General features: G+C 54.3%; 11 protein-coding genes across 11 annotated transcripts; 4 read left to right on the top strand and 7 right to left on the bottom strand.

Annotated features, from left to right (window-relative positions):
- Positions 1 to 3,837: 3,837 nt before the first annotated feature.
- Positions 3,838 to 5,182, top strand: Jmjd7 (JmjC domain-containing protein 7; the record flags this gene model as incomplete). Its single annotated transcript, XM_036636845.1, has 4 exons — positions 3,838 to 4,097; positions 4,166 to 4,314; positions 4,486 to 5,032; positions 5,086 to 5,182. The coding sequence occupies 4 exons, from the start codon at positions 3,838 to 3,840 to the stop codon at positions 5,180 to 5,182; spliced, it is 1,053 nt and encodes a 350-aa protein (XP_036497027.1).
- Positions 5,183 to 5,807: 625 nt separating this feature from the next.
- SET1 (Histone-lysine N-methyltransferase, H3 lysine-4 specific) lies at positions 5,808 to 9,746 on the bottom strand (the record flags this gene model as incomplete). Its single annotated transcript, XM_036636844.1, has 3 exons — positions 5,808 to 5,911; positions 5,963 to 8,996; positions 9,078 to 9,746. 3 exons carry the CDS (start codon positions 9,744 to 9,746, stop codon positions 5,808 to 5,810), a joined length of 3,807 nt encoding a protein of 1,268 aa, XP_036497026.1.
- A 1,116-nt stretch (positions 9,747 to 10,862) lies between these two features.
- On the bottom strand, positions 10,863 to 12,220 carry CGCS363_v004994 (uncharacterized protein; the record flags this gene model as incomplete). Its single annotated transcript, XM_036636843.1, has 2 exons — positions 10,863 to 11,929; positions 11,983 to 12,220. 2 exons carry the CDS (start codon positions 12,218 to 12,220, stop codon positions 10,863 to 10,865), a joined length of 1,305 nt encoding a protein of 434 aa, XP_036497025.1.
- Positions 12,221 to 12,917: 697 nt separating this feature from the next.
- On the top strand, positions 12,918 to 13,671 carry TPM2 (Tropomyosin-2; the record flags this gene model as incomplete). Its single annotated transcript, XM_036636842.1, has 3 exons — positions 12,918 to 12,935; positions 13,056 to 13,360; positions 13,509 to 13,671. The coding sequence occupies 3 exons, from the start codon at positions 12,918 to 12,920 to the stop codon at positions 13,669 to 13,671; spliced, it is 486 nt and encodes a 161-aa protein (XP_036497024.1).
- A 328-nt stretch (positions 13,672 to 13,999) lies between these two features.
- RRP17 (Ribosomal RNA-processing protein 17) lies at positions 14,000 to 14,738 on the bottom strand (the record flags this gene model as incomplete). The annotated part of the gene is made up of 2 exons (XM_036636841.1): positions 14,000 to 14,458; positions 14,526 to 14,738. 2 exons carry the CDS (start codon positions 14,736 to 14,738, stop codon positions 14,000 to 14,002), a joined length of 672 nt encoding a protein of 223 aa, XP_036497023.1.
- Positions 14,739 to 15,779: 1,041 nt separating this feature from the next.
- Positions 15,780 to 16,732, top strand: CGCS363_v004991 (uncharacterized protein; the record flags this gene model as incomplete). The annotated part of the gene is made up of 3 exons (XM_036636840.1): positions 15,780 to 15,874; positions 15,938 to 16,539; positions 16,593 to 16,732. 3 exons carry the CDS (start codon positions 15,780 to 15,782, stop codon positions 16,730 to 16,732), a joined length of 837 nt encoding a protein of 278 aa, XP_036497022.1.
- A 449-nt stretch (positions 16,733 to 17,181) lies between these two features.
- rmt-1 (Multifunctional methyltransferase subunit trm112) lies at positions 17,182 to 17,781 on the bottom strand (the record flags this gene model as incomplete). Its single annotated transcript, XM_036636839.1, has 2 exons — positions 17,182 to 17,379; positions 17,596 to 17,781. The coding sequence occupies 2 exons, from the start codon at positions 17,779 to 17,781 to the stop codon at positions 17,182 to 17,184; spliced, it is 384 nt and encodes a 127-aa protein (XP_036497021.1).
- Positions 17,782 to 18,089: 308 nt separating this feature from the next.
- Positions 18,090 to 19,183, bottom strand: cpr2 (Peptidyl-prolyl cis-trans isomerase B; the record flags this gene model as incomplete). Its single annotated transcript, XM_036636838.1, has 4 exons — positions 18,090 to 18,289; positions 18,472 to 18,623; positions 18,680 to 18,806; positions 18,859 to 19,183. 4 exons carry the CDS (start codon positions 19,181 to 19,183, stop codon positions 18,090 to 18,092), a joined length of 804 nt encoding a protein of 267 aa, XP_036497972.1.
- Positions 19,184 to 19,673: 490 nt separating this feature from the next.
- CGCS363_v004988 (37S ribosomal protein SWS2) lies at positions 19,674 to 20,161 on the top strand (the record flags this gene model as incomplete). Its single annotated transcript, XM_036636837.1, has 3 exons — positions 19,674 to 19,676; positions 19,733 to 19,777; positions 19,850 to 20,161. The coding sequence occupies 3 exons, from the start codon at positions 19,674 to 19,676 to the stop codon at positions 20,159 to 20,161; spliced, it is 360 nt and encodes a 119-aa protein (XP_036497973.1).
- A 237-nt stretch (positions 20,162 to 20,398) lies between these two features.
- sirJ (Dipeptidase sirJ) lies at positions 20,399 to 21,927 on the bottom strand (the record flags this gene model as incomplete). The annotated part of the gene is made up of 4 exons (XM_036636836.1): positions 20,399 to 20,942; positions 20,996 to 21,368; positions 21,433 to 21,645; positions 21,699 to 21,927. 4 exons carry the CDS (start codon positions 21,925 to 21,927, stop codon positions 20,399 to 20,401), a joined length of 1,359 nt encoding a protein of 452 aa, XP_036497968.1.
- Positions 21,928 to 22,907: 980 nt separating this feature from the next.
- ADA2-1 (Adenosine deaminase 2) lies at positions 22,908 to 24,878 on the bottom strand (the record flags this gene model as incomplete). Its single annotated transcript, XM_036636835.1, has 5 exons — positions 22,908 to 23,099; positions 23,162 to 23,385; positions 23,446 to 23,679; positions 23,745 to 24,632; positions 24,686 to 24,878. The coding sequence occupies 5 exons, from the start codon at positions 24,876 to 24,878 to the stop codon at positions 22,908 to 22,910; spliced, it is 1,731 nt and encodes a 576-aa protein (XP_036497969.1).
- Between the last annotated feature and the right edge of the window lie 3,050 nt (positions 24,879 to 27,928).

Genomic DNA, 27,928 nt, shown 5'->3' with positions numbered 1-27,928 from the left:
CGACGTATTTCTTTGGCAGGTGATTGGGAGCTAAGGCAAGGTCAGGTAGGTAGGTAAGGTAGTGAGTATCGATCGGTGGATGTAGAGATGTGGTAGCAAGCACGGCGTGGCGTGGCGTGGTGGTGTGGGTTGGCCGACCTGACAGGACGCTGCGGGACAGGAGAGGCAGGGCGGGTGCGATGCGAAAGTGTCCCTGTTGCAGTGTGCAGAGGGGATCGCACACCACCACCAGGAACCCCATCCAGGGGTACCGATCTACTTAGATAGGTACCTACCTCTCGTCGATGGCTCTTAGGTGACTGCCTCGCTGCATACCACCAGGCCTTACGTCAGGCGGTTTAGGTGAGGCCCAGGTACCGGCACTTCTCTCCACAGGGCGTTTTCCTCAAGTAATGGCGCCGCATATGATATCGCAGTACCTGAGGTGACTGCACCCGCTTTAGGTGGCTCAGGACAACCGACCCGACAGCACGTCGCTGGAGGTGAGGAGCATGGCAGACACACGCACATACACATACTTGTGTGGGCAGCGAACAGCGGGGTGGGCGCTGGTTGTCGGTAAGCAGTGGGCACCGCACCGCACCTCAGTCCACTGAATGGTGGTGGAACCTGCCGACGGCCATGGCGTGGTGTGTCGGGGAACATGGGACGACTTCCCTGCGAGGGTGGGCAGGAAACTTAGTGAGATGGGCCCCCCCCGGGGGGAAAAGGTGAGACCCGGGGACTTAGAAGATACCTCGTCTCTGCGAGAATCCAAGACCAAGACCAAGACCAAGGCTTGGAGCAGGAGACGCTAGAAGCCAAGCCAGGGGCGTTTTGGCGTTGCCGCCAAGCTGGAGACGTCTTGCGTGTCTGAATGTAGTGTATGTGATGGCAGATCGCCCACTAGAGCAAGCCCCCTTCTCCCGCTTGACGCTGACACCGGCGCTGACGTCTGCAGCTCTCCTGTCCTGCTTCCTGGGGGTGTCCTCCAAGACTTGAGACAAGACCTGAAAGGCTTCTTTCAAGCCAATAATTTGTAAAGGAGGTGCTGCCCTCCTTTTCGCGCCAACTTGACGACCTTCGCGCTGCCGCATGGCAAAAGTCCAGCCCAGCCCCCCACTGATCCTCCAGGATATCCGAAGGGAAATCATGGGACGCGTGTAGCTCAGACCTCATGGCAAGCAGGGACGAGAGGAGACGTCGCCTGGACTTCGCGGGCAGCTCCAGGCGAGGCAGGGCAAATCCACGCGACGGGGAAGAAAGATAAGGTTGGAAATTGAGGGGTAGTTTGGGAACGTCCTTGGGGGGGCTATTTTGGGGGCGACAAAGTCAAAATCCAAGTTGGGGGATCCTGAGATGAAGGCCAAGCGGAGCAGCTCGCGCACGAGACAAGTCAAACAGCCGCCGGCCATGCGTACCTGCTGCATCTCTGCGTAGCTTCTGGCTTCTGCTCTGCATCTCAGTTCCTCAGACTTGGAGGACGCTACCCCTCACCCTGGCCGCTTGATGCCTACCGAGGCGTGGTGGACGTACGCTTCGCGTTAGTCTACCCCCAAAAAATGCCAGTGGTGGACGAGTTTCAAACAGATAGACCAAACCTAGAAAGACTCTGGGACATTCCAGAAGGTCAAGGGGGGTAAAAAACCAAAATGCTGCGACAGACAAATCGTGTCTCTCCCTTCGGAATGTATCAAAGGTGAACAGGCACATTTTGCCCGCATCCAAGCGAGAGACATTGATAGAGAAAGAGTTCCTGTCGGTTGTCCTTGGCGCGCTCACTAGGACCGCTCGTCTTTCCAGAGCCGGAGAGACAGTTGAGAAACGGGGTGCTAGTGGTGGTGGTGGTGGTGCTGGCGCCGGCGCTGTCGAGGTAGTGCTGTGCGTGTCAACACACGCAAGACAGGCAGCCCGAGGACAAGGAGAACATCCACCGTTTCTGTCTGCAGGAGCATTGGCGCGCAGTTCTTGAACTGATTCGCTGTTCGAGTCGTGCTCACCCCCCTCCCTTTCCCCTCAACCCCATCCTGCGCTTCCTGTCTCGTCTTCGCTTGAAGGTCAGCAAGTGTAGGGGTCTCGGGGGACCGGGCGCAACCCGCGCGGGTCACACGGGGTGTTGGAAGCTCCCAGCCGGGTGTAAGTGCAAGCTGCGTGGCTGCGTGCGGTGCGTACGTGCGCACACCTCGTGGTGTATGTGCGCGGTTTGTTCTAGCGCATTAACGGCGGCCGCGGCCTCGGGGGAAGATACGAGGGAGCAGGTTGAAGCGGGCGCATATCCTTCGAAATCCGGTCCGTCCAGCTCGGAAACGTGCCTCGGTCCATGCCCCTCTGCATGGGGGGAATAAAGACAGACAGAGCTGAACCCTGGGTGCCTGGTAAAGGTAATGCGCTGCGGACGGCTAAGCGAGCCATGTCTTAGCAGAGAGCCTGGAATCCCGTCACGCTGTCGTGTGGACGGACCGAGGAGGTGAATGTGACGATTGGCAGCAGCGCAGCCCAGCCGAGAGTCCCGAACACCGATCGATATGCGCCAGTGATGGGGTTCGTGGTCATCGTGTCGTTCTGGAATGCAGGCACACGGCGAAAACGGTAGATTATGGTGATTATTCATGTCGTGTGAACTGTGGCAAGCTCAAGCCGCAGGCTGAGGTGGCTTTGCACGGCCGGATTCGGTTCCTGTATTTGGCGGTGGTGATGCTGGCTGTGATGAGACCGTGACGGCGACAGTGAATGAGATGCCCTCCAACGCAGCATGGCTGTCGGTTAGTTCGATCGGGTTCAAATCGGAAGAATTGAATTGATGCAAGTGACACTTGTCGATGTCGGCGGTGTTGGTGTAAGGCAATTGGTGTTGATTGCTATTGGCGGCAAGCAAGCTGTTCACCCGACGGGAATATCGTCAGGAAGGTCGGACGGAGCTTCTGCTGACGGAACGAAACATCAAAAGGAAAAGGGCGGCCGACGCATACTATATAACCAAAAGGGCGACACGACCGGCATGGGCAGATCTGATCTACTACAATCTATAATTAATCAGATGGGCAATCTTGCAGCAGCTTGGGTAGCCTAAGACCAAGTCAAGTGTGATTGCATTTGCGCGAGGTGCGGTGTGTTTGCTCAAAATCACCAATGCTTCCATCATAATCAGCCCAGTTGATGCCAAAGTCAGGCCATTTCCCACCCGGTCCGCCCTTCTCATTGGCTCCGCACCGCCCTGTGCGGTTCGCACCACCAATTGAGACCCCCATCCTCCCCAAGACCCCCAGAGACCCTCGATACGATACCCGTGCTCCCACCCCCTCTTTTTCCGGGTACCCTTCGCGCGCAGAAAGCAACAGCAACAGCAGAACACCCCTGTATCTCGCGTGTTTTCCTCCGCAACAGCCTTCCCAGTGTTGCATTCTTTTCTTTTTTTTTTTTTTTCTTTTTTTTTTTTTGCCTTTCCTGCCACTGAGCCGGCACTTCGTCTTCAGCTAGCTGTAGCCACTAAACCAGTAGCCTGCCTGTTGCTGGTGATCATAGAACCCGTGAACACTTCCCGGGACCGCGTTTAAATGACATGACTTTGAAACCGTGAAACGCCAATAGACTCTCTCTCACCGGCACAAATAAGACCATTTTCAAAACTAAACCGAGAGCCACCTGGAAATATCGGGCAGATTTGCTGCATTACACCTTGTCCGGCTCAATTGAGGCATTCATTGAGGCATTCGTCGTAATTTTCGCTCTCCATACGAGAAAAACGCTCCTCCCATCACACCCTGTCTTAGTCATGCGACCACAACTCCATCCCAAATTCATCCTCATCACCACCGCCGGGCGTACCACCGCACTCACTCTCACATCAGGCCCGGCGCCATGGACTCAGAAACCCCGGCACCACCAGGGGACCCCCTGTCCGAGCTGATTACCACCTTCAACGAGCTCAACGGCGCCTTCATCGACGAGCTGGACGAGGAGCCGAGCCCCCTCGAGTTCATGCGCTATGTCGCCCGCAACACGCCTTTCGTCGTCCGTGGGGCTGCTTCCTCGTGGAGGTCGAACAAGACCTGGGACAAGGAGTTCCTGCTGGATGTCTTCAAGGATCAGACTGTCAATGTCGCCGTGACCCCGTTTGGGTGAGTGGTTACCTACCTGCTGTTGTCCATAGCTGAAAATCTCATCACACGACTAACACGTAAAAAAGCAACGCCGATGCGCCAACCTCCCATGACGAAGAAGTAGTCTTCGCAAAACCCCATGAGGAACATCAAGATTTTGAAGAGTTTCTCAACTACGTGATAGATCAAGAACGAAGCAAAGACACCACCTCAGAAGTCCGCTACGCCCAGACCCGTATGTCCTTCTCAACCTTCATCTCATCTCACGGCTCTCGCTTCATAATTCTCACGACCCTCTCACAAACACACCACTAGCACTCAATTCTCACTCACATTAACTCCCAACCCTCACTTCAAAGTCACTCATACTCACAATCTGTAACCAACCCTCCACTAACCCACTCAGAAAACGACAACCTTCGCAACGAATACCTCCCCCTCTTCAACCACGTCCCCCCCTCAGTCCCCTTCGCCCGCATCGCCCTCGACCGCGACCCGGACGCCATAAACCTCTGGATCGGCAACGCCCGCTCTGTCACAGCCCTCCACAAGGACAACTACGAAAACATCTACGTCCAGGTCCGCGGCCGCAAGCACTTCGTCCTCCTCCCGCCCCTATGCCACCCTTGCGTTAACGAGCAAAGCCTCATCCCCGCGACGTACCACCGCCAGCGTAAAGAGTTCTCCGCAGACGACCTCATTCTAGAGCTTGATCACGACGACGACAATGACGCGGATGGGGAGAAGGCCAAACTGGCAGATAAAGTACCGTTCGCGACCTGGGACCCGGACTTTCCCCAGGTCAACGCCACGCCGTACTCTCACCTCGCGGAACCCGTCAGAGTCACCCTCGAACCTGGCGACATGCTCTACCTCCCTGCCATGTGGTACCACAAGGTTTCACAGTCCTGCCCAGCAGATGGCGAAGGGTTCGTGTTGGCGGTCAACTACTGGTGGGTTTCACTTCGCCATGCCAAACATCAACACAGGCTCACTCTTTCATCAGGTATGATATGGAATTCAGCGGTCCCTTATACCCATTTAGCTCCTTCGTCAGAAACATCAGTCTGCAAAAGTCTTCACCCTCAACAGCAACACAGTAGAAGAATGCTCAGGGGGCCAAACGCCATTGATATTAATAACCAGTCTCCCGGCGTGTGATTGGGTCTCGTGTTTCAGTCCCCAACACCGACCGCGTCTCCTTAGCCATATGTACATTGTGGTGATATACGCTTGGATTACCTAGAGATGGTTTTCTCGCTCGCCCTCGCACAACTCAGGGCCTGTCCTCTCTTCTCTCCTCTCCCGTCATCGTGGGCAGATAAATATCACGTAACCTGCTGGCCAGCCTGGCCCTTCAAATGGGCCCAAGTAGCCCCGTTGCTCCGAAAATGAACGCCAAAGACCGCATCCGCGGAGAGTATTTCATAGTACACTTTTTTCCCCGCCCTTTGCCCAAAAGTTTCGTCTCCATTCCCTTACCCGGCCTCGGTTGGTATGCATATAATATAAACGCAAAGACGGATCCAAGGGGTATGCATGTGTGAAGAGAACAAATGATAGACGACGATCAATCACCGTCGACGACTGCCCCTCGCAAAAAACGACTCTAGAAGTTGAGTTCCTACTCCCGCAACGCAACCAGCCCCCATGAACATGCATGAGGGCGCAATGCAGACAACCCACCCGTCCACCCAAAAAAAAAACACCGGAAAGAAGCGATCAGGATTAGTTGAGGAATCCCTTGCACGCCGCCGTACCGCAAAGACAGGGAATGCGGTCCAAACTGCCGATCTCACGTTCGAATTTGTAGTCGTATGTCAGTTCCTCGTCTGCGGCGATGTTAGCATATTCCTCAAACCACGAATCAGAACAATACTCACGCTGTGCAATGTCCCGGAGAGCATAAATAACGATTCGTTTGCTTCCATCCACCTTAATGATCTTGGCCGTACAGTTGGGCATGCAGCTGTGGTTGATGAATCGAGCAATACCGCCCTTCTTGGTCGCATCAATGACGGTATTATCGTCGATGCGGAACAAGTAACTGCTGCCCATGCCGCTCTTGAGGTAGCGCTTCTCCCGAATCTCCGAGATGGACTGTCTGACTTGTTCGCCCACGTACTCGATAATCATGTCATCCTTGTTGATGTTCTCTTCCGTATAGAGACCCCAGTTGTGGATGGCAGATCTGGCAAACTTGACTGGCTTCTTCCGCTTCTTAAGCTGGTTGAATTTGAAGGCATCAGAGTCGCCCGACATCTTCTTCTCGTCCTGAAGAGCTGACACGTGGCGACGGTTGTTTGCACGATTAGCTCTCGAGTTGCCCTTGGCGACGACCTTTTCAGCGACAGCAAGCCTGCTGGCCTCAACCGCCGCATCCTTGCCATCCTTCTTGTACTTCGCCTGCCGTGCCTCTCTTTGTTTCTGGACCTTGATGTGATGAGGCAGGTATTTGGACTTTTCGGCGTTAAGAATCTTCTTGACACCTTCGGTTCGTGCGGAACCGGTGGAATTAGAGACGTAGTAGCCTTCAATACCAACCGCACGATCGATAGACCCGTCCTTTGAGTTGAGTTCCCGTACCCTGTTGCGCCGCCAAAGCCAAAGAAGCGGGTCCCCCAGATCTGCCCCTCCAAACCTTTTGCTGAGCCTGGCCAAGTCTGGCATATCCGCAGCTGACATGGACAACTCTTGCATGGTTGCAATATCCAGCTTGAAGTCGGTAGGCAGATCAAGAGCGCGTCTCGGCGTCGTTGAGTACAAGGTGAAATCTACAGCAGCAACAGGCTCGTCCTCCCTCTTTGCTGCTAATGCTGGTGCTGGCTCTGGCTCTGGCTTCACCTCCTCCAGCGGGGTCTTCGCGGGGACCGGCTCTTCCTCTTCTGTTTCCGCAACCGACTGTGCTTGCTGTTGCTTTTTCAGAGCCTCACGTTCCTCGAACAGTTGTTTCTTTGATTTCTTCTTTGACTTCAACTTCTTCGCCGAAGCTTTGGTTGAGAGGGCCGGGGTTTCGGAGCGAGTCTCGCTTCGCACATCAGCCATGTCGACATCAGGCGTGGCTTCCTCGGATATTTCATGAACTGGCAAGTCGGGCGCCATGTTATCCAGCGTGACCCCAAAGAGTTCCTCGTCGGACTTCTTATGGCGCTTAACTGCTGACTGGAGCTCAAGGTCCAGTTTCCTCTTCTTGGTCGAGGTCAGTCCATCAACAACTGCAAAGCTTGCCTCAGTCATGGAGTCTTCCTCCGCAGGGCCCCACGAAGCAAAGTCTTCTCTGGACACATCATCGTCTGTACTCATGCGACTGCGCGGCCGAGAATCAGGCTCTTCCGTGTCCCTTGCGACAGACTCTCTGACCTCAACTTCTTCGTCGGATTCGACATCGCTATCGTAGCTCTTCAGTCGATGGTGCAGTGACCTGAAAGCACCGCGGCTTTGAGGAGCACGCTTGCGCGAGAAGGGATCCATAAACCCAACATTATTACGAGCTCCGTGTCCTGTGGCCTTGGCTTTACGAATACGGGGTAGGGAGGATATCTCTAGACGGCCGGTACGACGCTCGATGGGATCTGCTCCTGAGTTGGGAGTAGCACCACCAGGACTCTCGTCACCTGCATCTACGGTAACCGACGGGACAGAACCAGCCGGATCTCTGAGACCGAGTTTCTGGCGCATCGCGACATGATTGGAGGGGTTGAGGAAATTCGTCAAAGTAGGAGCGGCAACCCGTGATCTGATGTGCTTGATCAAATGCTCTGCCAGTTCTCTGGCAACAACATCGCAAGCTTCCATGACAGGGTCAAAGTTCTTAGCTCTTTGTCGCTTTTCCTCTTCCAGATCTGCTTCCTCTTCGCGACGGCGGCGATCCTTATCCTCTCGCAATCGCTGATCGGTTCGACGCTTTCGTTCGGGGCTAGGGGTTCGTCGTGAGCGCGGAGCTGGGGCTACCGACTCAGAGTCTCGAGATGAGTTCTGCGGGAGGTAGAGCTGCATAACCATATTGTATGTGAACAGGTCGGTATGATTAGCAGCTCTATAGCACTTCATGGCTTCATTTCGACCGTGGAAGGTGTTCGGAAAGACAATAAAGTAGCCTGTTCTGTCGATGCGAATTTCGTCAAAAGCGAAAGCCTTGAGGCGCTTCTTCATGTGCGGAATTGTTGTAACCATGACGGGCACATGCTCGTGCGCAACAAACACATACGGGTCGTTTTCGAGTTGCTTCGCGATAGCCTTATCCTCTATAGCGACATGCCCCTTTGGCTGACTTGGCACCCAGGGAGGGACACCAGCCACTGCTTGCCGATGGGACGAGGGGCCCTTTGGCGCCAATGGTGGTGGACCAGGAACCTTTTCGGGCACATTAACCCGCGGGCCTGTAGGAGGCGCCTTTGAAGCAGTGTGTACAGGGTGTACATCTTGGGATGCACGCTCTCTTCTCAAGGCTTCTTCAAGCATGCGAGCGCTTTTCTTGCCCTCGGGGTCATACTCGACTCGTATTTGGTTCGCCTCAATTCGCTGCCCGTGCATAGCTTTCACAGCGCGCCGCGCGGCATCAATTGCCCTGATCGGGTTGAGCCTCGAGCGACCGGGATGCGCATCCTTGTATCGAAACGTCGCAAAGCCAAGATAGCTGCCTGTCTCAGGATGCATTTTGTTGCTGCTCTCTGCAATGTCTCCAAATGTCGCGAAAGCTGCCGTCACCTTGGAAAAGGTAATGAGAGGATTGAAGCCAGTCACGACGATCTGTGTTGGTGGGCCAGGCCCAAGCGAGGTTTTCGAGTCGTACGGATACGGCTTGAGATTATACGGCGACTGTCGCAGTCGAGACTTTGGAAGGTGGAAGTCGGTGTTGATATAGCCCAATCGCCCGCCTTTAGCGAGGCGAGGGTCTGGAGGGGGGGGGTCATCTTCCTACTCAGTTTATTAGCCATAGCTCTCACTCAAAAGATGACGCCCCCCCTCCATGGGCGGATATGTTATGTTTGTACGTACCAATCCAAACTCCTTGTATATCGGCTTGGCACTTTTCTTATTGTGCTTCGACAGGGTCCGGTCGTTAAATGGATCATATGTGCATTTGATGCCTTTCGTGGTTCGAGAAAGATCTCGCGCAGGAGTGCGCTCAATGGGTGAGGGCTCCGGGAGCGAGCCGTTCAGGCGGGATAATGGGGTATTGCGGGAGGCCGATGCCTCATCCCGATCGATGGTTTGTGCGTGGACCATGTTCGTCTTCGGCAGGCCAGCATTTCCCGAGTATGAAGGTGATTCTATTGAGGTGAGCGGCGTGCCGCTGGTGGTGGGTATATGAGATGAGCCGTTCGGGGCGGCCTGTCGCGCAGAGGTGCTGAAGACGGAGGAAGAGCCAGTGCTCGCGTAAGAGCTCGCAGATCCAACGGCGTTGAGTGTATCTCCTAAAGGCGACTCATGGCCATCGGCCGGCTGTTGAGAAGAGTCGGAGAGTAGGCCATCAGTACCAGATGGCGCTCGGGCGCTTGTGCCGTTGAGCGTAGCACCACTTTTCTGGCCAACAAGCAGGCCACTGGCAGCAGGAGTATCTTGTGTCTTGGCCTTGGCCTTTTCTCTCTCGGTGGCCCTGTCCCTGGCAGCACGTGGTGCGGCAGGAAAGAATTGCGCGAAGCTCGCCGACGGTTGGCGGGTCATCGTGAGGTGTATCTGTCTCTACCACTCCCGCCTGCGACCGACCATCGTCTCTTGCGTGTCGGATGCTTCAGAGGGCAGAGGGCATCGCTGGAGACAACAGCGGCAGGAGCGTGGCGGGAGACAGATGCGCGATGTTGAGGTTCACGCGACCGAGGAGGAGTCGACACCGACACGGGCGGTTGGCGGCTGGCGGGCTAGCAAGGGGGGCAATAGCCCAACTGCGTCATCCAAGGATGGAGATACCCAGTCGCGAATGGTTCAGCTTCGACGCAGTCAATCTGCGAAGGTCGTAGATGGAAGCGGTGTGCCGTGCGATGCGATCGACGAAAGGCGAGGGCGGGAAAAAAATAGAGCAGTGAGGTCAGAAAGTTGGAGGTTGAAGAGTGTCCAAACTCTTTCAGGGATGCGATTTAGCGGAGACCAGCACGGAACAAGGCGAGGGAGAGCACCGTTGCAGCATGGGTATCCGTAAATTGCTTTGGTTCAGGCACCTCTGGCGGGTGGTAGAGTCAAGGTACTGCTCACCGCATTCCTGTCGCCAGGTACACTCGAATACCTCCAAGTGGACTGGTGGACACTGGTTGGCAGCTGGCACGTGACAAAATTCGGGTCCCGACGCGTAGAACCTTTTGCGCGTTTCTCACCAAAGATACAGGGGTGTCAAAGAAGCTACCCCGTCACTTTGGCGTCATGAGCCAATGAGAGAATTCGGCTTAATTGTTCAAGATAATTCCCAAGACTTTCATTGTTTACTGCTCAACAGTCTACCAATTCGTGTGAGCCCCCAAGTAGCTAACTGGAATCAACCAATACATTCCGGTAAGGTAGAGCCAAACTGGCCAGCAACTAAAAAAGAAGCAGCTAAGACTTCGCGTCCAAAGGACATGGGCCCTCTTTCGTCTGCCACCTCCCTGCAGCAAAGCCATTTATGGGTTTGACAAAGTAAATACATTCATACAAGCCTTGGCTGCCTGCCATTCGGCCTCTTCAGTCTTTCCTGTAGTCGTGATATTGTAGGCTCACGATGCCATCCAAACGCCTTCTAGTCCGTAACCATTCCATAAAGTTTTACAAGTGAGGGTAATCCTGTCCAAACGCCAACCAAGAGACCAGTGTCTACAAGTTCAAGTTCATCTCGAACTCATCATCTTCAAAGTCCTCGTTCTTGGGACCAGCGTTTCCGAGAACATCGTTCTCGTCGTCTCCGGCCGGATCAAAGATGGAGAGGAACTGGAGGCGGCCAAGTTCCTCAGCGTCCTCGGCGTGTCCGTCCGGCTTCTTTGGGGATGCCTCACGTCGGACGACAGTCTTCCGGGGAACAAGTGTGGAGACATCCATTGACGCAGGTCGCGCTCCTGCGGCAGGCCTGGCTCGTCCACTGACGAAGGACGAGGCCGAACGACCCTTGTTGTAGCCAATGGTGCTTCTGGAGGCCGCTTCGCCAACAGCACTCTCTGCGTTGGAGGACTTGGAGGCCAGAGCTGCTCTGGCAGGCCTAGTGCGGGGAATAATAGACGAAAGGGGTCTTCTGGCCATGGTGGTGGGCTCAACGGGCTTCCTCTGCTTGATGGTAGAGCCGGTGGCCATCGACAAAGCGGATGCAGCCCTTCGAGAGGCGATGGTAGGAGGGTACTTGCCTCCCACAGTCTTCTTTGCAACGGCTGGGTTGGGGGCAGGGGCGGGAGCCTTCCTCCGGCCAAAAGCTACCGTCTCGGGGACGTCAGCAACGGACCAGTCCATCTCTTGGATGTCCCGGAGAATACGGTCGTCGGTCTCCTTCAGGGCCTTCTTGAGCTTCTGTTGCTGCTGTCTGTCCTGAAGTCTGACACCGTCCTCGCCCATAGGGTTGTAGAAGTGGTTGTAGTAGCCCTTGAGCAAGTTCTCTGGCTTCAGCCCCTCGAAAGTCAAGTCTCCCTCAATAATGTCAGACTGGTAAGGCAAGTCTTTGGCCGGGGGCGGCGCATATTCCACGTCAGGCTCATCCGCAGGGCCAGCTTGGTCGTTTCGCACCTCGAGCTTGAGGGGAGCAGCGCCGGGAGACCGCTGCTTCAGCTTCTTGGTGGTCGTGGGCTTCGTCTGGGTCTTCTCAAAGTCCTTGACAATGTCCTTCACTCCGGTGTTCTGGGTGCTCTTTGCCTTTGCGTTGGTGGTTTTGTTTCCAAGTGGCGCCCGAGCACGTGTCTCTGCCAAAACATCAGTCTCTTTCTTTCCTAAGACAGTCATCTCAGAGGCATACCGGAGGGAGTGACGAGGTTCTGCTTCTTGGCGGTGCCCTGAATAGCTCCGTTCGCCTTGGACTTGGGTGCAAGCACCGACTTGCCTGCGTTGACGGCATTCTCATCATTGAGGGGAATCTTCAAAGGCGTCTTCGGGTATCGGGCTCCAGGGGTCTTGGGAGCCATTTGGCTCTTTCCGGGGGCAAGTCGAGCAGCCTGGGCCGCGTTGACGGCGTTCTCGTCTCGGATCGACAACATTGTCCCTAGAGCCAGATGGCGGAGTTGTCGATGGTTGGATGTGTTCGTGGTTTCGCTGCGGTGGTGAGTGTTGTCGTCGTGTGCCGTCTATCGTGGTATTGTCATCACCTGTCTTGTCGTTCGTTCGAGACTATTGCGTCGTCAAGAGGCGAATGGGGGGGCTAAACGGATTTGTCTGTTTGGTGGCGTTGACCGGGAAACGAAGCGCAGAAGCTCAGACCTAGCGTCCACGCCATGAATGAGACTGTCCAGTGCTCTCTCGGCTCTCACAATGGAATGAATGCCACCGCCGCACCGCGACCTGCACCGTGCCACAGAACCCCACTCCACCTGACCCGACCCCACCGCCCGTGCCAGAGCTAATCCAATTGCAGCTGCCTTTGAGCGTGTGAAGATCAGGCCTGGCTGTCCACTCAGCAGGAATTGCTTGCCCCTGGCACCGGCGCTGGCTGGGGCTGCTGGCACGCTGAGGGTGGTCCGCCACGGGTCGCAGCTGGAGCGAACTTGCATGTAGAGGGGCAGTTATTTCAACACCTCACACCCTTTCCTCCCGCTTCCATCCCCCGACAGTTGCGATTCCACGTTCCCCGATCACGTCTCATTCCCAACTACAACAAACTGCTTATCGCATTCTTCTTGCACCGAACTCAACCTCCCTCAACCACCACAAAGTCTTTCGCAGCTCAACACCATCACCATGGATCGCATCAAGGAGGTAAGTCTTCCCCTCACGTCCGAGCCCCACCATGCTGCCACCGGCGGTCTGGAGGGATGTCGCCTCCCGAAAGCTGTCGTGAGATCATTGCTGACGACGTCTCTCTTTGCCTCTCAACAGAAGATGAACTCCCTCCGTCTGGAGGCCGACGAGTCTGCCGCCAAGGTTGAGGAGCTCCAGGCCAGAGTCAAGACGCTCGAGCAGGAGAACCTGGCCAAGGAGCAGGAGATCACCTCCCTCCAGCACAAGAACGGCCTGCTCGAGGGCGAGGTCGAGAAGCTTGAGACTGCAGTTAAGGACTTCAAGAAGGCTGCCGACGAGAGCGCTGGTACTGGCACACAAAACGAGACTCTTCAGCGAAGACTCCAGCTCCTCGAGGAGGAGGCCGAGGAGGCGGACAAGACCCTTCGCGAAGCCAACGAGAAGTACGTTCTGGACCCTGTCATCGAACCGTCCAAATATTTCCCCCCCTTTTCCCTAGTCTTCGACCACCCCCCGACCGACCCCCCCTTCGTGTTCATTAAAACCCGCCCCACCGATGAATCTCGTTACTTACACCGTCTTTTTCCACAGGCTCCGACAAACCGACGTCAAGGCCGGCCACTTCGAGCGCAAGGTCCAGGCTCTCGAGTCGGAGCGCGACCAGTGGGAGTCCAAGTACGAGGAGATGTCCAAGAAGTACACCCAAGTCCAGAAGGAGCTCGAGGACTTCCAGAACGAGATTGGCAACATCTAAGCCTGTGTCTCTCACGGGGGAGTCAATTCGTGCAAGGCTTTTTCGTTGTGATAGATTTCTGGCCTGGAACACCTCGCTTGGGGGACCTGAGCAAGCGATCCCGATAGCGGTGGATTGCAAGTGACGGGACGTTTTGCGACCGAGTTATAGCAGCCTTGTTTTTACTCCTTTTTTTGTAACCCCCGTCAACAAGAATCATGTTCTGCCTGAAATGCCTCGGTCTATGAAAGTCTCGAGGAGAAAACACAAGCATCTCGTCGAACCACGCTGGGCGTGTGAGGTATCTTATTGGCAGCTTCTGAACCACAAATCCGAGTTTATACCCTCCTTATTTCTTGAACTTGGCCTTCTTCTTGGCCTTCAGCTTCCTGTCGCCAACTTGTCTCTCCAGCTTTGACTCGTAGCGGAACTTGGGCTTCTTTGGCCTGTCCTTAAACGTCTTCTTCTTTGCCGCCGGCTTGTCCGCTGCAGGATTTTCTGTCTTGTCCTTGTCTTCGTCATTCGCTTCCTCGTCGCTGTCTTGGTTGAGCTTCTCGAGACCGTCTCGTGTGACGGCGATGGCCTCAACCTTGACCGTGGTATACCGATCTTCGTCTATGTACTCGTCTTCGTAGTCCACGATGTCTGTCTGCGCCGCTTGCTCCTTGCCCTGGTCTTCAATGCCGTCCCACTCTTCAAAGTCTGAAATTTCCTGGTCGTTGTCTGAGTCCGCGGCCTGCGCCTCTTGGAGCAGTGCGTTGACGGCCTTGACATGCTCCTCGACTTCCTTTTGCCGTTCTTGCTTTACCTGTGATTGCCTCGTATTAGCGACATTCACCTGAGACGAGGCAACGATGACCAATACAGATCCTTACCTGTTTTCTCATCTCGATCTTCTCCTCCCTCGCCTTCTTGGCCGCCTGCTCCTGCGCAAACTTTACGCGCTGCAGCTTGCGCTTGTGAAAACCGGTCAAGTAATCCTGCCGCGCATCGAAATCGAAGTTGACCTCCTCGACCGCGGACTCGGCCTTGCGCTTCTTGGGCGGCGGCGGCAGCGCGGACTTTTTCGGTCGGGGTCTGGCGAACATGGTTGGTTTGTGGTGGTGGTGTTGCTGTTTCTGAAATCGGGGTTTGCAGTCGCGGATTCGTTCGTGGTGGTGGTCTTGGACCTTGGACTGAATTTTTTAGAGCGGCGAACTTGCAGCCTTGCAGGTGCCCGGGTTGGGGGCTGGGGGAGGGACCCTGCCGCTGCGGCCTCTGTAGGGTCCACTGATGCGGGCCAAGCCGAGGAGCTAAATGCGCTGGAGGGACCTCGCTCGACCTGCATCTGTCAGTGAGACCAGGTGACATCGGCATTGGTTTACTGGATTCTGCCCCTGTCGGAAGTCTTTCAGCGTTGGCCGATGTAAGGCAACCGTTTGCCTGTACAAGCTGGGAAACGGATCAAGCTATCAATGGCAATCGTATTGTTTCAATTCATACCGTATCATTCCGTGCCCAGACCAAAGAACTAATAGCAAGACGGACAGCTGTACTTTATTCCTGAATGTATTGAGCCTTTTGTTAAGGAACTTCGATCAGAATTCCAAGTGTCCTTCGTACTTCATTTTTGTACAGTTCAACTCACCAAGACGGTGTCATACAATTCGATCGTGAAGGAATGCTATTGAGCTCTACCTTGGTCTTCTTTTTATGCAATCAACTGCTGCACAATCTCATGTCTTGCGACCACCCTCACAATAACCAGGAAGCTCAGATATCTATCTGGGCTACATCTCTATGTTGAAAGGGAATTTGCACCCTGACGACGCAATATCTAGAAGTACAGACAAGAAAACAAACCGCTTCGAGAATAAAGCAACACATTTATCGAGACAAAGAAAGAACGAAACAAAGACACAATAATATCCAGGCTTGATGCATATAGCCGAGTCTACAGATGTATGACCAAATATGCATATATCAGATTGCTGCGGATCATGGTTACGTAAGGCTCAAACGTTCGAAGCTCAGGTAAGGTACCTTGGCCATGCGTCGTCCTGCAGCCAGCGTACGTCCAGCAGCACTACGAAGACATCGCATCGAAGACCAGGCTCATCTTCGAACAGCAATCCCCCAAACAGCCAGCCATGCGTCTTTCAAGAACAGCAGGCCTGATGGCCTTCTGCGCCACGGCGCAAGCCTTCACCGACTCCTCTCCCTTCGTAATGCTCTCGACCGCAGAGTACGTGCCCGAACAACATCCGCCCCTCGACTCGACATCATGCTAACCCATCGATCTCTCCAGCTTCGCGAAGTCCGCCTCCAACGCCGCCCAGCTCCAGACCGAGTCCCAGGTCCTTAAGTCCGTTCAAGACCTCCTCTCCTCCTGCCCGACCGACCGCTACCTCGTCGTCTCCCAGCCAAACGCCAACGCGGCCGACATTCGCGGCCCTGACGGCGGCGACTGCCGCTCCCCCAACCTCTGCCGCGCAATCTCTTCCAAGGATATCCGCGGCGTTTACAGCGTCGCAGAGGTCGTAGGCGAGGTTAAGGTCGACAGCGTCGCCGAGTACCTCCACAAGGCGTGCGGCAGCAAGAAGATCGAGATCGACCAGACGAGGCTCGCGCCCCTTGGCCGCGACGCCAGCGAGAGAGCCTCCACGCTCGCCGACAACGACCACGTCCTCGGCCAGAGCCTCGAGAAGTTGCGCAAGACCTCCGACTCGTACACGGTCATCTACCTCGCCAGCCCATCTGAGCCAACTTACCAGGCCGAGTTCCCCGAGGAGCCCCTTCACGCCGAGCTGAAGCGTCACGAGGCCAGCCTGTTGCAGGTCCGCAAGGACAAGAACGAGACCAAGTGGGAGAAGCTGCCCCTGTTTGAGAAATACGTCTTCTTCTCTCCTGGTATGTCTCGTCGTTGCATTTGGTGGACTCAAGAAATGCTAACGTATGTGCAGGCATCTTCCACGCCTTGGTGGCAGCCATCGTCCTCTTCTCCATTCTCGGTGTTGGCATCAACGCCCTCGCCAGTCTCGACATCCCCTACGGATCTTTCGAGAAGGAGATGGGTCCCGCCGCCCAGAAGAAGAACATCTAGATGTATACCACCCACGCACGATCGAGAACCTCAAACGTTTTCACGGCGCTCGTATCGCGGCATGTATTTTCTTTTTAACATCATGGGAGTTTACTCGGTAGGCATGTTTAAAGCAAGGGGAAGGGACGTCACAGGTCCACAGCTGGATCGAACCGAAATGATTAGAGCAATGGCTGTCGGGGTTAGTTAGTGAGTGACCTTGTCATTGTTCCGCGAATGGCATGAACGTATTCTATAAAATGGACTTTTTTCTTGTTCTCTCTGCAGCCACCTCCCAAGTTTTCATGATGTGAAACTCCGTAAACGCCTGTTGGCCGTATCTAGTCCGCGGCCACCGCAATCATGGGTCTTCTAAACGTTCCTCCCCCGTTCCGTCATGCCGCGAAGCCAAAGTGACTCAATCAACGTCCCTCGCCCTCATCTTCCTTGCCGTTCATCATGCAATACGCTTAGACGAGGTGGCTTGGCAACAAGAAGTTGGCGATACCTTCGCGGATGGCGTACTCGTGCCCACAGTTGCCGCAGACCAGCTTGCCCTCCATGATCTGCGTCTCCATGAGCAGGTGGTGCAGGTCCTTGAGCATCTTCTCGTCGCCCTGGAGCTGCTCAGCTGAGGGGGGCTCAGCAGGAAGTTCGGGGAAGCCCAGCTGTGAGTGGTGGTCAGCGCATTGCTCATTCATTCAATCATGTATGAGATTTTTTCAGCAGTGTCCGAAACGGTCGTCGCCGGCGTGTGTGCTCAGGCAACCCTGGTACCATGGTGTGACTGACGAGATGAAAAAACAGAACAGACGGGACAAAATCTGTCTACTTTGGGGCCCAGATGTAAATGCACAAATGTAAAGGACAATATATAAACTCACCTCGGTCGCATTCGTTCGCAGCGCGGCCCAGTCTAAGCGGGGCAGGACGTTGAGTAGCAGCTGGGGGTTGACCTCGATGTCGTCTTCCACCAGCTCTGCGTCCTTGGGGTGGAGGGGAAACGAGGCCGCCGAGACCTTGCAGGCCTTGGCTGCGCAAGTCAAGAAGTTGAGACTGAGAAGCTTCATTTTGGGCAGGTGCAGGAGTGACTTTTGCAGCGAAATCTTGTCTGCCTCTCGTTGCGCTTGTCTGAGTCGAAGTTTTGGGCACGGGAAATTTTTGGGCGACCCCACACGTGATGCGCTTTCGCATGTGGGCGTCCCAGCTATTGGGCTGATCTCATGGAGAACTTAAAGCCAATCTCAAACTACAATTCAACGTCACACATGCACTCAATACAAAAATATGCCTGGCTGTTCTCCTGTTCTTGTTGGACAGTTTTTGTCTTGATTTCTTTGCTTATCGTGGGAACTGCCGCGTATTCCTCCACTATCATCTAAGCCATCGTCTTCTCGTAGCCGACATCCTCCTTCGCGGCTCTGTTCTTGCTGACCTTCATGTAGACAGCGATGAGAGCAACAACGACGCCAAGGAAGAAAGCCTTCTGAAGGAGGGACCAGCCCTCGCCGGAACCGACCTCCAAGGGGGCATCTTCGTTGGAGTAACCTGAAGCAAACTCGCTATGGCCGTATTCGCCTGCAGCGCCAGGGGCGTAGCCATCAGCACATCAACACTCTTGGATTTGTATTTGGAGTCTTGTCGGGAGGAATGAACGACTGCGGGGACATCGATGGTGTGTGTACATGTCTCGTGTGTAACATGCGTGAAAGTGAGGGCGACGGGAGTCACAGTACGTGCTCAGAGTTCCACGTGGATACCTTCAGGGGGAACCTCCAGCTCTCCGCTCTTGGCAATCTTGATAGTCTTGACGGGACGGTCGCCAGGCTGGGTCTCAGCCTGCTCGATCTTCTCGACGATGTCGTAGCCCTCGAGGACCTCGCCGAAGACGACGTGGCGGCCATCGAGCCAACTGTGAAGGTCGGGGTTAGCTTAGGTTTCACTGTATTGATCAGGAGGGCGTCTTACGAGGTGATGACGGTAGTGATGAAGAACTGGGAGCCGTTGGTGTCCTTGCCGGCGTTGGCCATAGACAGGAGACCCTTCTTGGAGTGCTTGAGCTTGAAGTTCTCGTCGGCGAACTTCTCGCCGTAGACTGCGTCGTTGTTAGCCGGTAGCCGACAGCATTCCTCAGCGATGCTACTCACTGGACTTGCCACCGGTGCCGTCGCCCTTGGTGAAGTCACCACCCTGGATCATGAACTGCTTGATAACACGGTGGAAAGTAGATCCCTCGTAGCCGAAGCCCTTCTCGCCGGTGGCGAGAGCGCGGAAGTTCTCAGCGGTCTTGGGGACAGTCTTGCCGTACAGACCCATGACAACGCGGCCAAGGGGCTCATCGCCGTGGGTGATGTCGAAGTAGACCTTGTGGGTGATCTTGGGGCCCTTGCCGGCCTCGGCCGTCTGGGCGAAGAAAGCCAGCGCCACGCCGGCGAGCAGGAGGGCGGAGACGAGTCTCCGAAGGTTGAACATGGTGGGCGATACGATCCGGGGTAGCTAGACACCAGGTCGATCAGTTGGGGTTGAGGAAGTTGATGCGGGATGTCTTCTGGGATGGGAAACCAAAGGACAGGTTTGTGTTTAAGTAGGTCAGTAAGAAGAAGCACACCCCGGGAGACGGAGACTGGGAAGGGCGGCTTTGAAGCTACGTTTCAAACTCCCCTCTCTGAAGCACCGAATGAGGAACTCGAGCTCGGACCCTGGTGGCCGAGACTGCCCAATGGGGAGACGCAATCCGTCCAAGTGGATGCGCCTCTCTTGAGAACTCAAGGGTCTGGCGGATCTGTCAATGCAGCCACACTGCCCGCTGAAGGCCACCGCGCTTGGGATCCACTATCTTCCGGCGCCGACTCTCCGTGCAGCGTTGATGATTTCGAAAGTTCGTGATTCGGTCGCCAGTCCAAAGAGGCAATTTTGACGGTGCAGCAGCAGTTCTTGAAATCCACAGCGACAAACCGGCAAAATGGTATGACATGCGCTTTTTGACGCTCTCAATTAGCTTATCACTAACTTGGTCTGCAGGTTTTCATTCTGGGTGTCAACTTTTCTGAGCAGAAGCTCGTCAAGGTAAGGCCTCTTCTTCGGCCGATGCAAACCACACCCATGCTGCGACAATGCTGATGCGCTTCGCCTCTGCAGAAAGCTCTTCAGTCCTTCTACGCTCTCGGACCGAGCACATCAGAACGCATTCTCGCCAAGTACTCGATCCACCCGCTCGCAAAAGTCGGCTCCCTCGCCCCCAGAACAGTCACGGCCCTTACGGCAGAACTGTCAACGATGACGATAGAAACCGACGCGCGCAAGATTATTAGGGAAAACATTGGAAGACTAAAGGACATGGGTTCCTACCGCGGAAGACGACACGCTATGGGTCTGCCCACGAGAGGACAGCGCACAAGAACCCAGATCGAGACGGCGAAGAAGCTGAACCGCGCTAAGAGATCCTTTTAAGAGACCTTGAGGGCAGGCACGAGACGGGGATTTTGATGGCAAAAATGGTTTGGAGTTTACGAGATGGGCCGCCGACACATGAGACCATCGGGTGTACAAGATAGACGCGAGAGCGCAACCGCGCCCGGAATTGTATGAATATGATCAACTATACCACTTGTACTACGGCACGGGGACGTCCATGCTGTCTGAGACGGCGAAAGCTATTATACACATATGCAAGCTCGGATTCGGTGTTTACTCGAACTCCAGCTTCGGCAGGTCATCCTCCAGAACGGGTGCGCCCTCCTGCTGGAGCTTAGCGGCGACAACTTCAGCGTCCTTCCAGACGCGAAGGATATTGCCGCCAACAACCTTGGCCGCGTCTTCGTCGCTGAGCCCCTCCTGGAGGAGCGCGGCAACAAGGTCGGGATATTTGGAAACGTCCTCCAAGCCCTTGGGGACGGAACCAATGCCGTCAAAATCAGACCCGAATCCAACGTGGTCGAAGCCGATGAGGTTGCCAATGTGAAGAACATGTCTCACAACCTGATGCAGCGTCACGTTGGCGGGATACAACTCAGGAACACCGTTCTTCCTCCCAGTGTCGACGCAGGAGATGAAGTCGGGAGCAAAGTTGACCATCACGATTCCGTTGTTCTCCTTGACCAGCTTGAGCACGTCATCCTTGACGTTGCGCGGGTGAGGGCAGACGCTGAAGGCGGAGCTGTGAGAGTACATGATGGGAGCCTTGCTGCCCTCCCATCCCTTGCCACCAAGAACGTCGCGCTGGGTATCCTCACTGGTTCATAATAAGGTTAGCCAGACCTCAGCTTGTCATGTGAAGGCACGTACCTGGTGTGCGAGAGATCAACAAGGAGACCAATGCGGTTCATCTCGTGAATGACCTGGCGACCCAGGGGGCTGAGACCGTTCCAGAGGGGCTCTGCCTTGCGGAAGGGACTCTCGAGAAGCGCGGCGTCGGCAAACTTGTTGTGACAGTTGTGCGTGAGGGTTGAGTAGCGGACGCCCAAAGCGTGGTATCGGCGAAGGTTAGTAACGCGGTTTCCAATCTGATGAAGACCCTCAACGCCAAGAGGAGAGATCAGCTGGCCCTTTGCGAAAGCCGCCAATGCCTCGTCGCTGTCAAGGTTAGGTGAGAAGTCCTTGGGGTAGGCTTCCTTGATACGGGTCATCACGTCAATTTGGTCAAGAGTCCATTGGACGCCTATGATGACGCGTTAGAGACCGCTTCGAAGCACATTTGAATGAACCACAGTTGGGAGACTTACTCTCGGCGTAATTTCCGTCAGAGAAGTCACTGCCGTTGGCCGGGCAGGGAGTGTACACGCTCCAGAAGGCACCGCCGTTCTGGCCCTTACGAAGTCTAGGAAGATCCACATGTGCAACCATGCCGCCGTTCTCAAAGGGCTCGGTGAACTTCTTGTCGTAAATATGGTTGCCATACACTGCTCGCACAAGAATGGGAAGATCATTGTGTCCATCTAAGTCCAACGTCAATAGGCACTCAATGACACCGGACGACCTGTCCGCTTACCAATCAGTGGGTTGTGGTTGAGGATATTTTGAGCCCTCTCCTCAACCGTAAGAGGCGGTCCCCAAGGCTTCCTAGATTGATGGCCACACGACTTCATCTTTTGGCCTAGAAGCATGTAAGAAACGAGGAGCAGCAAGACTCCGCTCACAGCGAGCTTCTTCGCGGGGGAGGGGCCTCGGCGGGCTGGCCGGGGGGCCTCCTCATCGAAGACACGATGCTTCTCATCCATGATTGAATCGAAACGTGAGAAAGGTATTCAGTTGAGCCCCAAGATCTCGCTGTATTGTATGGTTTGAAGTGCCCTCGATGAGAGTTCGTAATCAGCGGTTGCTTTGCTTTGTCCCGATAGATAAGAAACGAGCCGTTTTATCTTAGTCAGATATGGAAGTCCAACTATTCCGCCAATCCTGTCAGGAGGCACTTTGGATCGCCAAGGTTCGCAGAAGAGACCAAGATGCTGCGTTTGTTGCGCAGACCCAGCTTGAGTCGATGCTTGGTCGATGATTCCTAATCACGCAAGAGGGAGCTGGGCCGGGGTCCTAGCTCCCAGAGCGATTGCGTTATCTGAGGTGCGAGCTCAGCCACAGTAGCGATAGCCATGGTTCATCGGCCCTTGAAACACCCCTGCAAATTTGGAGCTTGAACCCTGGAACTATTACAGCAGTTGCTTGATTCTGATGATAGACATTCGATCATTGTCATCATGGATATCAAGACTCAGTGTTGAAGTCAACCAGATTGTGCGACCAAGTCGTGGTACTAGTGGAGTGTGACCAATCACAATGCGCGAATTCTGTTCACCCAACCAAAAGGCACAGCTGAGACATCTGTAAGTCAAATATCGCATGTCTCTGCTGCCTCCGGCTTGCTTTCTGCTTAGTTTTTTCGGATAATTCTCTTACCTGTCGCGTGATGTGCCTGCTATCTAGCCTTCTTGTCCTCTGCTTTACACCCTAAGTGATAAACACCCGGGATAGGCGCGGGAAGACTAGGGAGAACAGCAGTAGAGAGAGCAAGGAAACGGGTGAACAGCAACAGGCCAGTAAATTAGTAGACAGACACACAGACAAGTGCCGTTGTGTATCTCAATAACTTTAATTATAGACCATCATAGGAACAGTAGGTGCACCAGCAGCCCTTGTACAAGAAGACAGAAACAGAAGGCCTGGTAGAATACTGGCCACTCAAAATCGAAGCGATCAATCCATCTCATGAACCCCATTCCGCCCCGTACTCATCCACGATCTGCTGGCAGTAATTATTCCACTGCGCATTCCACTCGCGAATGCGAGCGCCCTTCACACTTGGTGCATCTGAACCAAGTGTAATACCCAGCTCCCAATCCTTGTCATTCTGGTCCTCGAAGTTGGACCATCGGAGACTGTTCTGCGCCAGTGCGCCCTGTTATGGCGTGTCAGAATGGCTTGTCGACATACACAAAGAGGGTGGGAGGAGCTTCATACCAGTCCAGCGAGTCCAACATTGTCAAAACCCTGTATGACTTGGTAGAAATCAAAACTCAGGCCGGCTGAGTCTTGGCCCAGCATCGCTGGATCATCATTGCTGATGGCCGTGGGGACGCCATGCGCAATCATGGCCGGGAGAGGATGGTGGAGAATATCCGTCGCCAGCCGAAGGACCTCGTTCGAGATGGGGCACACCTCGACCATGACGTTCTTCTTGACGGCTTGATCAATCAGCATAGGATGTTTATACAATGAGAACCCGTGGCCAATTCTCCGTGTACCCAGAAGGAGGGCATCAAACAGATTATCGTCAGTCGAATTTCCATCTCCGAGGGTTTCGCCTGCGTGGAAGAAGAACGGCAGTGTGACATCATGTCTCCTGGCCTCTTCTTGGAACCAAAGTAGCTCCGGGGCCATGTCCAACAAGGTGCGGCCCAGATCCTCTTGAGCAACGACGTCGTATCCGCTGAACAGGAGAGGGAACTCCTTTTTCATGGCAAACAGATCGGTCATGCCTGCGACTCAGGAGTCAGTCTTTGAAATCTCGACAACTGGAAACATGGTTGAACGATTCACTCACTCTCTTTCAGCTTAGATTGTGTCTTGCTTCGCGAGTCGGACCAGATGACACGGGCTCCATGGAAGGGATGCGTCGAGTTTTCGGCTCGAGTGCTGGTGAAATTCTGAAGCTCGTCGTTCATGACCGTCCACCACACACTTGGATCATTCGTAGCATTCACCTGGTTCTGGGGCACAAGCTTTCCGCGGGAACCTCCAGCGCGTATCTCAACCCAACTGATTCTGTTCTCAGCGAGCTTGTTGAACAGAAGCTGCCAGAACCTGCGCACGATGGGCTCGTAAGTCAGCATTGTACCCGCAGGTTCGAAGGCGGATTGGAACTTCTTCCAGATGTCGTCAACGCCGAGCTCGTGGTGCGTGGCCTCCTCTGGCAGGACCACCATCTTGCTCTTGACAAACTTGCGGAATTCCTTGGAACCACCGTCTGGGTATTGGTCGGCTGCAGCCTTGACGTCCATGTAAATTTTCTCGTTGGTGGATGTGTTGTAGGGTTGGTATTCCGCCGCGTAAACGCTGGCAGGGTTGGCAGCGCTCTTGAAATCCTTACCACGGTAGGAGAACTCAAACTTGGATTTATTGCGAGCCTCCGGGCTGTTGAGACTTTGCGATGCCCAGAATCCCATGTTTTCTGTCTCCATGACCACATCTAGCAAGGCATCGTAAGGGAGCATGGCAGTCAGGTGGGCGTGCAACAACGCGCCCTTGGGCATGCCATCGACGATCTTCCAGAGTTTCGTTTGGAGGATTGTCTCACGGGCCTTGGAAAACATTTCACCAGCGTAGCCACCATTTTCACGCCAGATTGTGTTGGTTTCGTTCAGTCGGATGGCTCTGGTGATGTTGTCTGCTTTCCCACAAACCTCAGAAAGGCTTTTCCTGAATTGAGCATCTACACTACCAGTCAGCGATAACTCCGAATTAGTTTTCGACCAGAGGTGTGACCTTGTCTCTCTGTATCCTCCAGTTGCATCAGAGCTGCACGCGCTGCCTCGTGTTGCTTGATGACGATGCTGTCCTTGGACGGAATCTCATAGACCCATTGCCGCGAGGCAAGGGCTGGTTTAGCTAAAGGGATTGCATAACCTAATGACGGGGAGGCAAAAGCCAAACCAGCTAGGAGACTGGAGAAATACATTGTGCGGCCGGCGCTCGAGGTAGTCGAAGGGAGTTTGGCGACTTAGGAAGGCTGTCATGATTTCGAGGTCAGGGCCGTCCCTTCAACTTATAGTCCCTCCGGCCTGGGAAAATGTTCTCGAGAATTTTCATAAGAAAGCGTCGTCCGTGAAACCAAAACACAGCTTCCCGATTGACAGATTAGCCAGCACAGCATTAACCGACGTTTCCGCTTTCCCGCATTCTTCCCGTCTGCTGTACTCTGATAATTTGATGCATCGCCAACCTCCGGCTGCGGGTCTCAACTGAGACAGACTTGAAGTCGCAAGCATGATACCCCGCGTGTTCATCTGGGTCTCCAGTCTGTATTATCGGTGGTAATGCACAAGTCAAGCGCGCCAGCCGTGGTTTCCGCCGGGTCATTGAGACTAAGGCACCGTTTGCATGTTGAGATGCGGCCTTCCCTAGGGTTTGAGTCCCGCCGAGCTCCATGTGGCGGGCTGAGAAGTCAGAATAAAATGGCCTAAAGCGGTGAGTAAAAAGCGTGACAGGGCGTCGGCTCATGTCTAAGACATGCCCATTGAGACACGGGGTCTAATGCAGGTCTAGCCGCTTTAATTGTTTTTATGGTGAACTCCTCCATCTGTCGCCCCCTACCTTGTTTCTTGCGAGATATTTCGAAAGACAGGAAGGTTCGTGAATGACAGAGGGTAAAGAGAGAGAGAGAGACCAAAAAAGGAATCACCCTTTTCATGGCCCTCACGTGTTTCGAACGAGCGCCCCTCTCAGACTCAGATTGCATCTCTAGAGAAGAATTTGTTTGAGCTTTTGCTTTTACCAACTGGACCAAGTGACCCAGTCGAACTGTTGAAAGAACATGAGACGAAAGCTGCCCAAGTACCTGACCTTGGTTCCTGGTAGAAGGAGCGGGGCTGACTGGTCGAGAGGGAAGGAGGCAGCTGCCAGTTGCGACTTCCTTAAGAGGAAGAGGTGAGCGAATTCAAGCTCGGAAAGCAAGGTCTGCATATTGCCCCGCACGTAACGGGCAAGACATGCTTCGATCTTCCACTCGAGAACTCAAACTACGTCCTCGGGTAAACAGATCTATGACTAGACAGACGGTGCGGAAGCAATCTAACAACAGGCCAAGCCGGCTATCGGGTTCCAAGACTGTAGTCGAAAAGCATCGATCGGCGGACGTTGCACTCTGACAGCGGGTATCTCGTAACTTGGCATCATGCTGTTGACGTCCCGCGTCAGTACGATCTCGGGCCGGGCCCTGGCAGGAAATCAGATGAGCCGTGTCTCTCGAGCTGCAGGTCTTGCTTCTTCCGCCCGGCTTGTCCCGCCGTCGGGGAATCTGGGCTGTAGCGGTCAATGGAGGTGCTGGTGTGCACCTGCTACTAACAGCGATGTCTTGCCTTGCCCATATCAAGGCCGCAACTTGCCGTGAAAGGTATTGGTTTACGAGCAAGACTGATTTGGGTAAGATCGCGACTATTCGGGCCGGCTGGTGAGTGATCAACTGCATAAGACATAAGATCCGGATTGGAAACCAGCAGTCACCTTGATATGAGAGCGTGAGAAGCTGCTCGGTTGCTGTAAGAGCTACACATCTGACCTCTGAGCCTCTGAGATCTCCCAATATTTCATGCGCAGCTAAGTGTTGGGAAAACCCCGCCACCGAATTGCCAGGAGAAAAGCAGCCGTCAAGCTGCTTCGAGTCTTGCGCTAGGTGGACCTCTGAGTTGACATATGTGTTGCTCGATCTTGCTGTACTGCGTAGTATATTCGGTTCTTATCCGCTTCTGTCGAGGAACCAACGGATAGATCTGTAGTACGACACTATTACCGTGATTGTAAGATGAATATGTTGTGCTCTCTTTCCTGTTACCTTCACCAAACCCGGATCGTTACAATTGCTCTCGTTACGTATTCTGTTCATGTCACACAACAAGCTGTAGACACGAGACTCTTGCTAATGTGTATCGGTGTGGTCTCCATCTTGGATGGTGGTGTGCGTGTCAACGAATCTGCAGTATTTGTCAGTGCGACGAACCACTAGGCAATAGACCTTTGGCCCAAGTTGCGATATCCCGACCAAATCTGTGCGAAGCAGGGTGTGCTAATCCAAACCGAGCACGGGAGTATCCGTGGACGTTTTTGTCGACATGTAGGATGCATTTCCCGCGACACCCTTTGAGCTGGAATTGAACACCTTCATAGCAACATCGAAGAAAACCATAACGAATGTGTGTGGACGACAGTGATCGGGAGAAAAGGGCATGATGTCACGAGAAGAGCCATAGACAACCCAAGACCTCTTGTGACATAGATCGATTATAAGCGTGTGGATGACACATCGCCGGATCTATCTGTGAGTGGAAGGCGAGACGTCTCCGAGTATTCGAATTCAAAAGGTGCGATGCCAAGGACCCTGTCTTACTCGTTGATGGTATTCAGAGGTCTTCAGAGTCGACAATTTAGCATGACACAGGGACATACCGTATTCCGATAGCTTTAACCAATGTTCGAATGCGGTGCATCTCACTTGAGAAGAGCAATGGTTCCTGAAATATGCGTTGGAGGCATAGGCGCATAAAGAGTGATATGACGAGGAATTGAGATCAACTGCATGTCGTCGATGCATTGATTACGGATATCGTCCCATTTCAGAGCAAAAGCACGTCCCTTGTGAGCACAGGGACGGGAATAAAGCGTGCGTACCCTGATCCGAAAGCTGAGCTTGACCGACAGACACAGACACTCCGTGCCGACCGCTGAATTAGCATTTCGGGAACGGACCACGTCGACGGGACACCTCCGACATCCATGGTGACTTCGGATGATGGATGGCTCTTGCGCCCGACCTACCCCGGGCGGCACCTGGGCTGTGGACGTGGTTCTCGTGTGATGGAAGCCCGAGGTGGATAGAGGGGAGAAATACGGACCGAGATGGAGCCAATTCTGATTTCTCCATGGCGGACCAGGTTAATATAGCTATTAATAACGGTCTTGGTCGTCTGGGGAACTGATCGGGCTGTGACGAAGGCTCAGGGGTAACAAAAGGCG

The sequence above is a fragment of the Colletotrichum siamense genome (genome assembly GCF_013390195.1).
Source record: "Colletotrichum siamense strain Cg363 chromosome Unknown KSG_Cg363_contig03, whole genome shotgun sequence".
Classification (NCBI taxonomy): Eukaryota; Fungi; Ascomycota; class Sordariomycetes; order Glomerellales; family Glomerellaceae; genus Colletotrichum; species Colletotrichum siamense.
The sequence above is the reverse complement of the archived record's forward strand: the minus strand, read 5'-3'. Positions and strand labels throughout refer to the sequence as shown.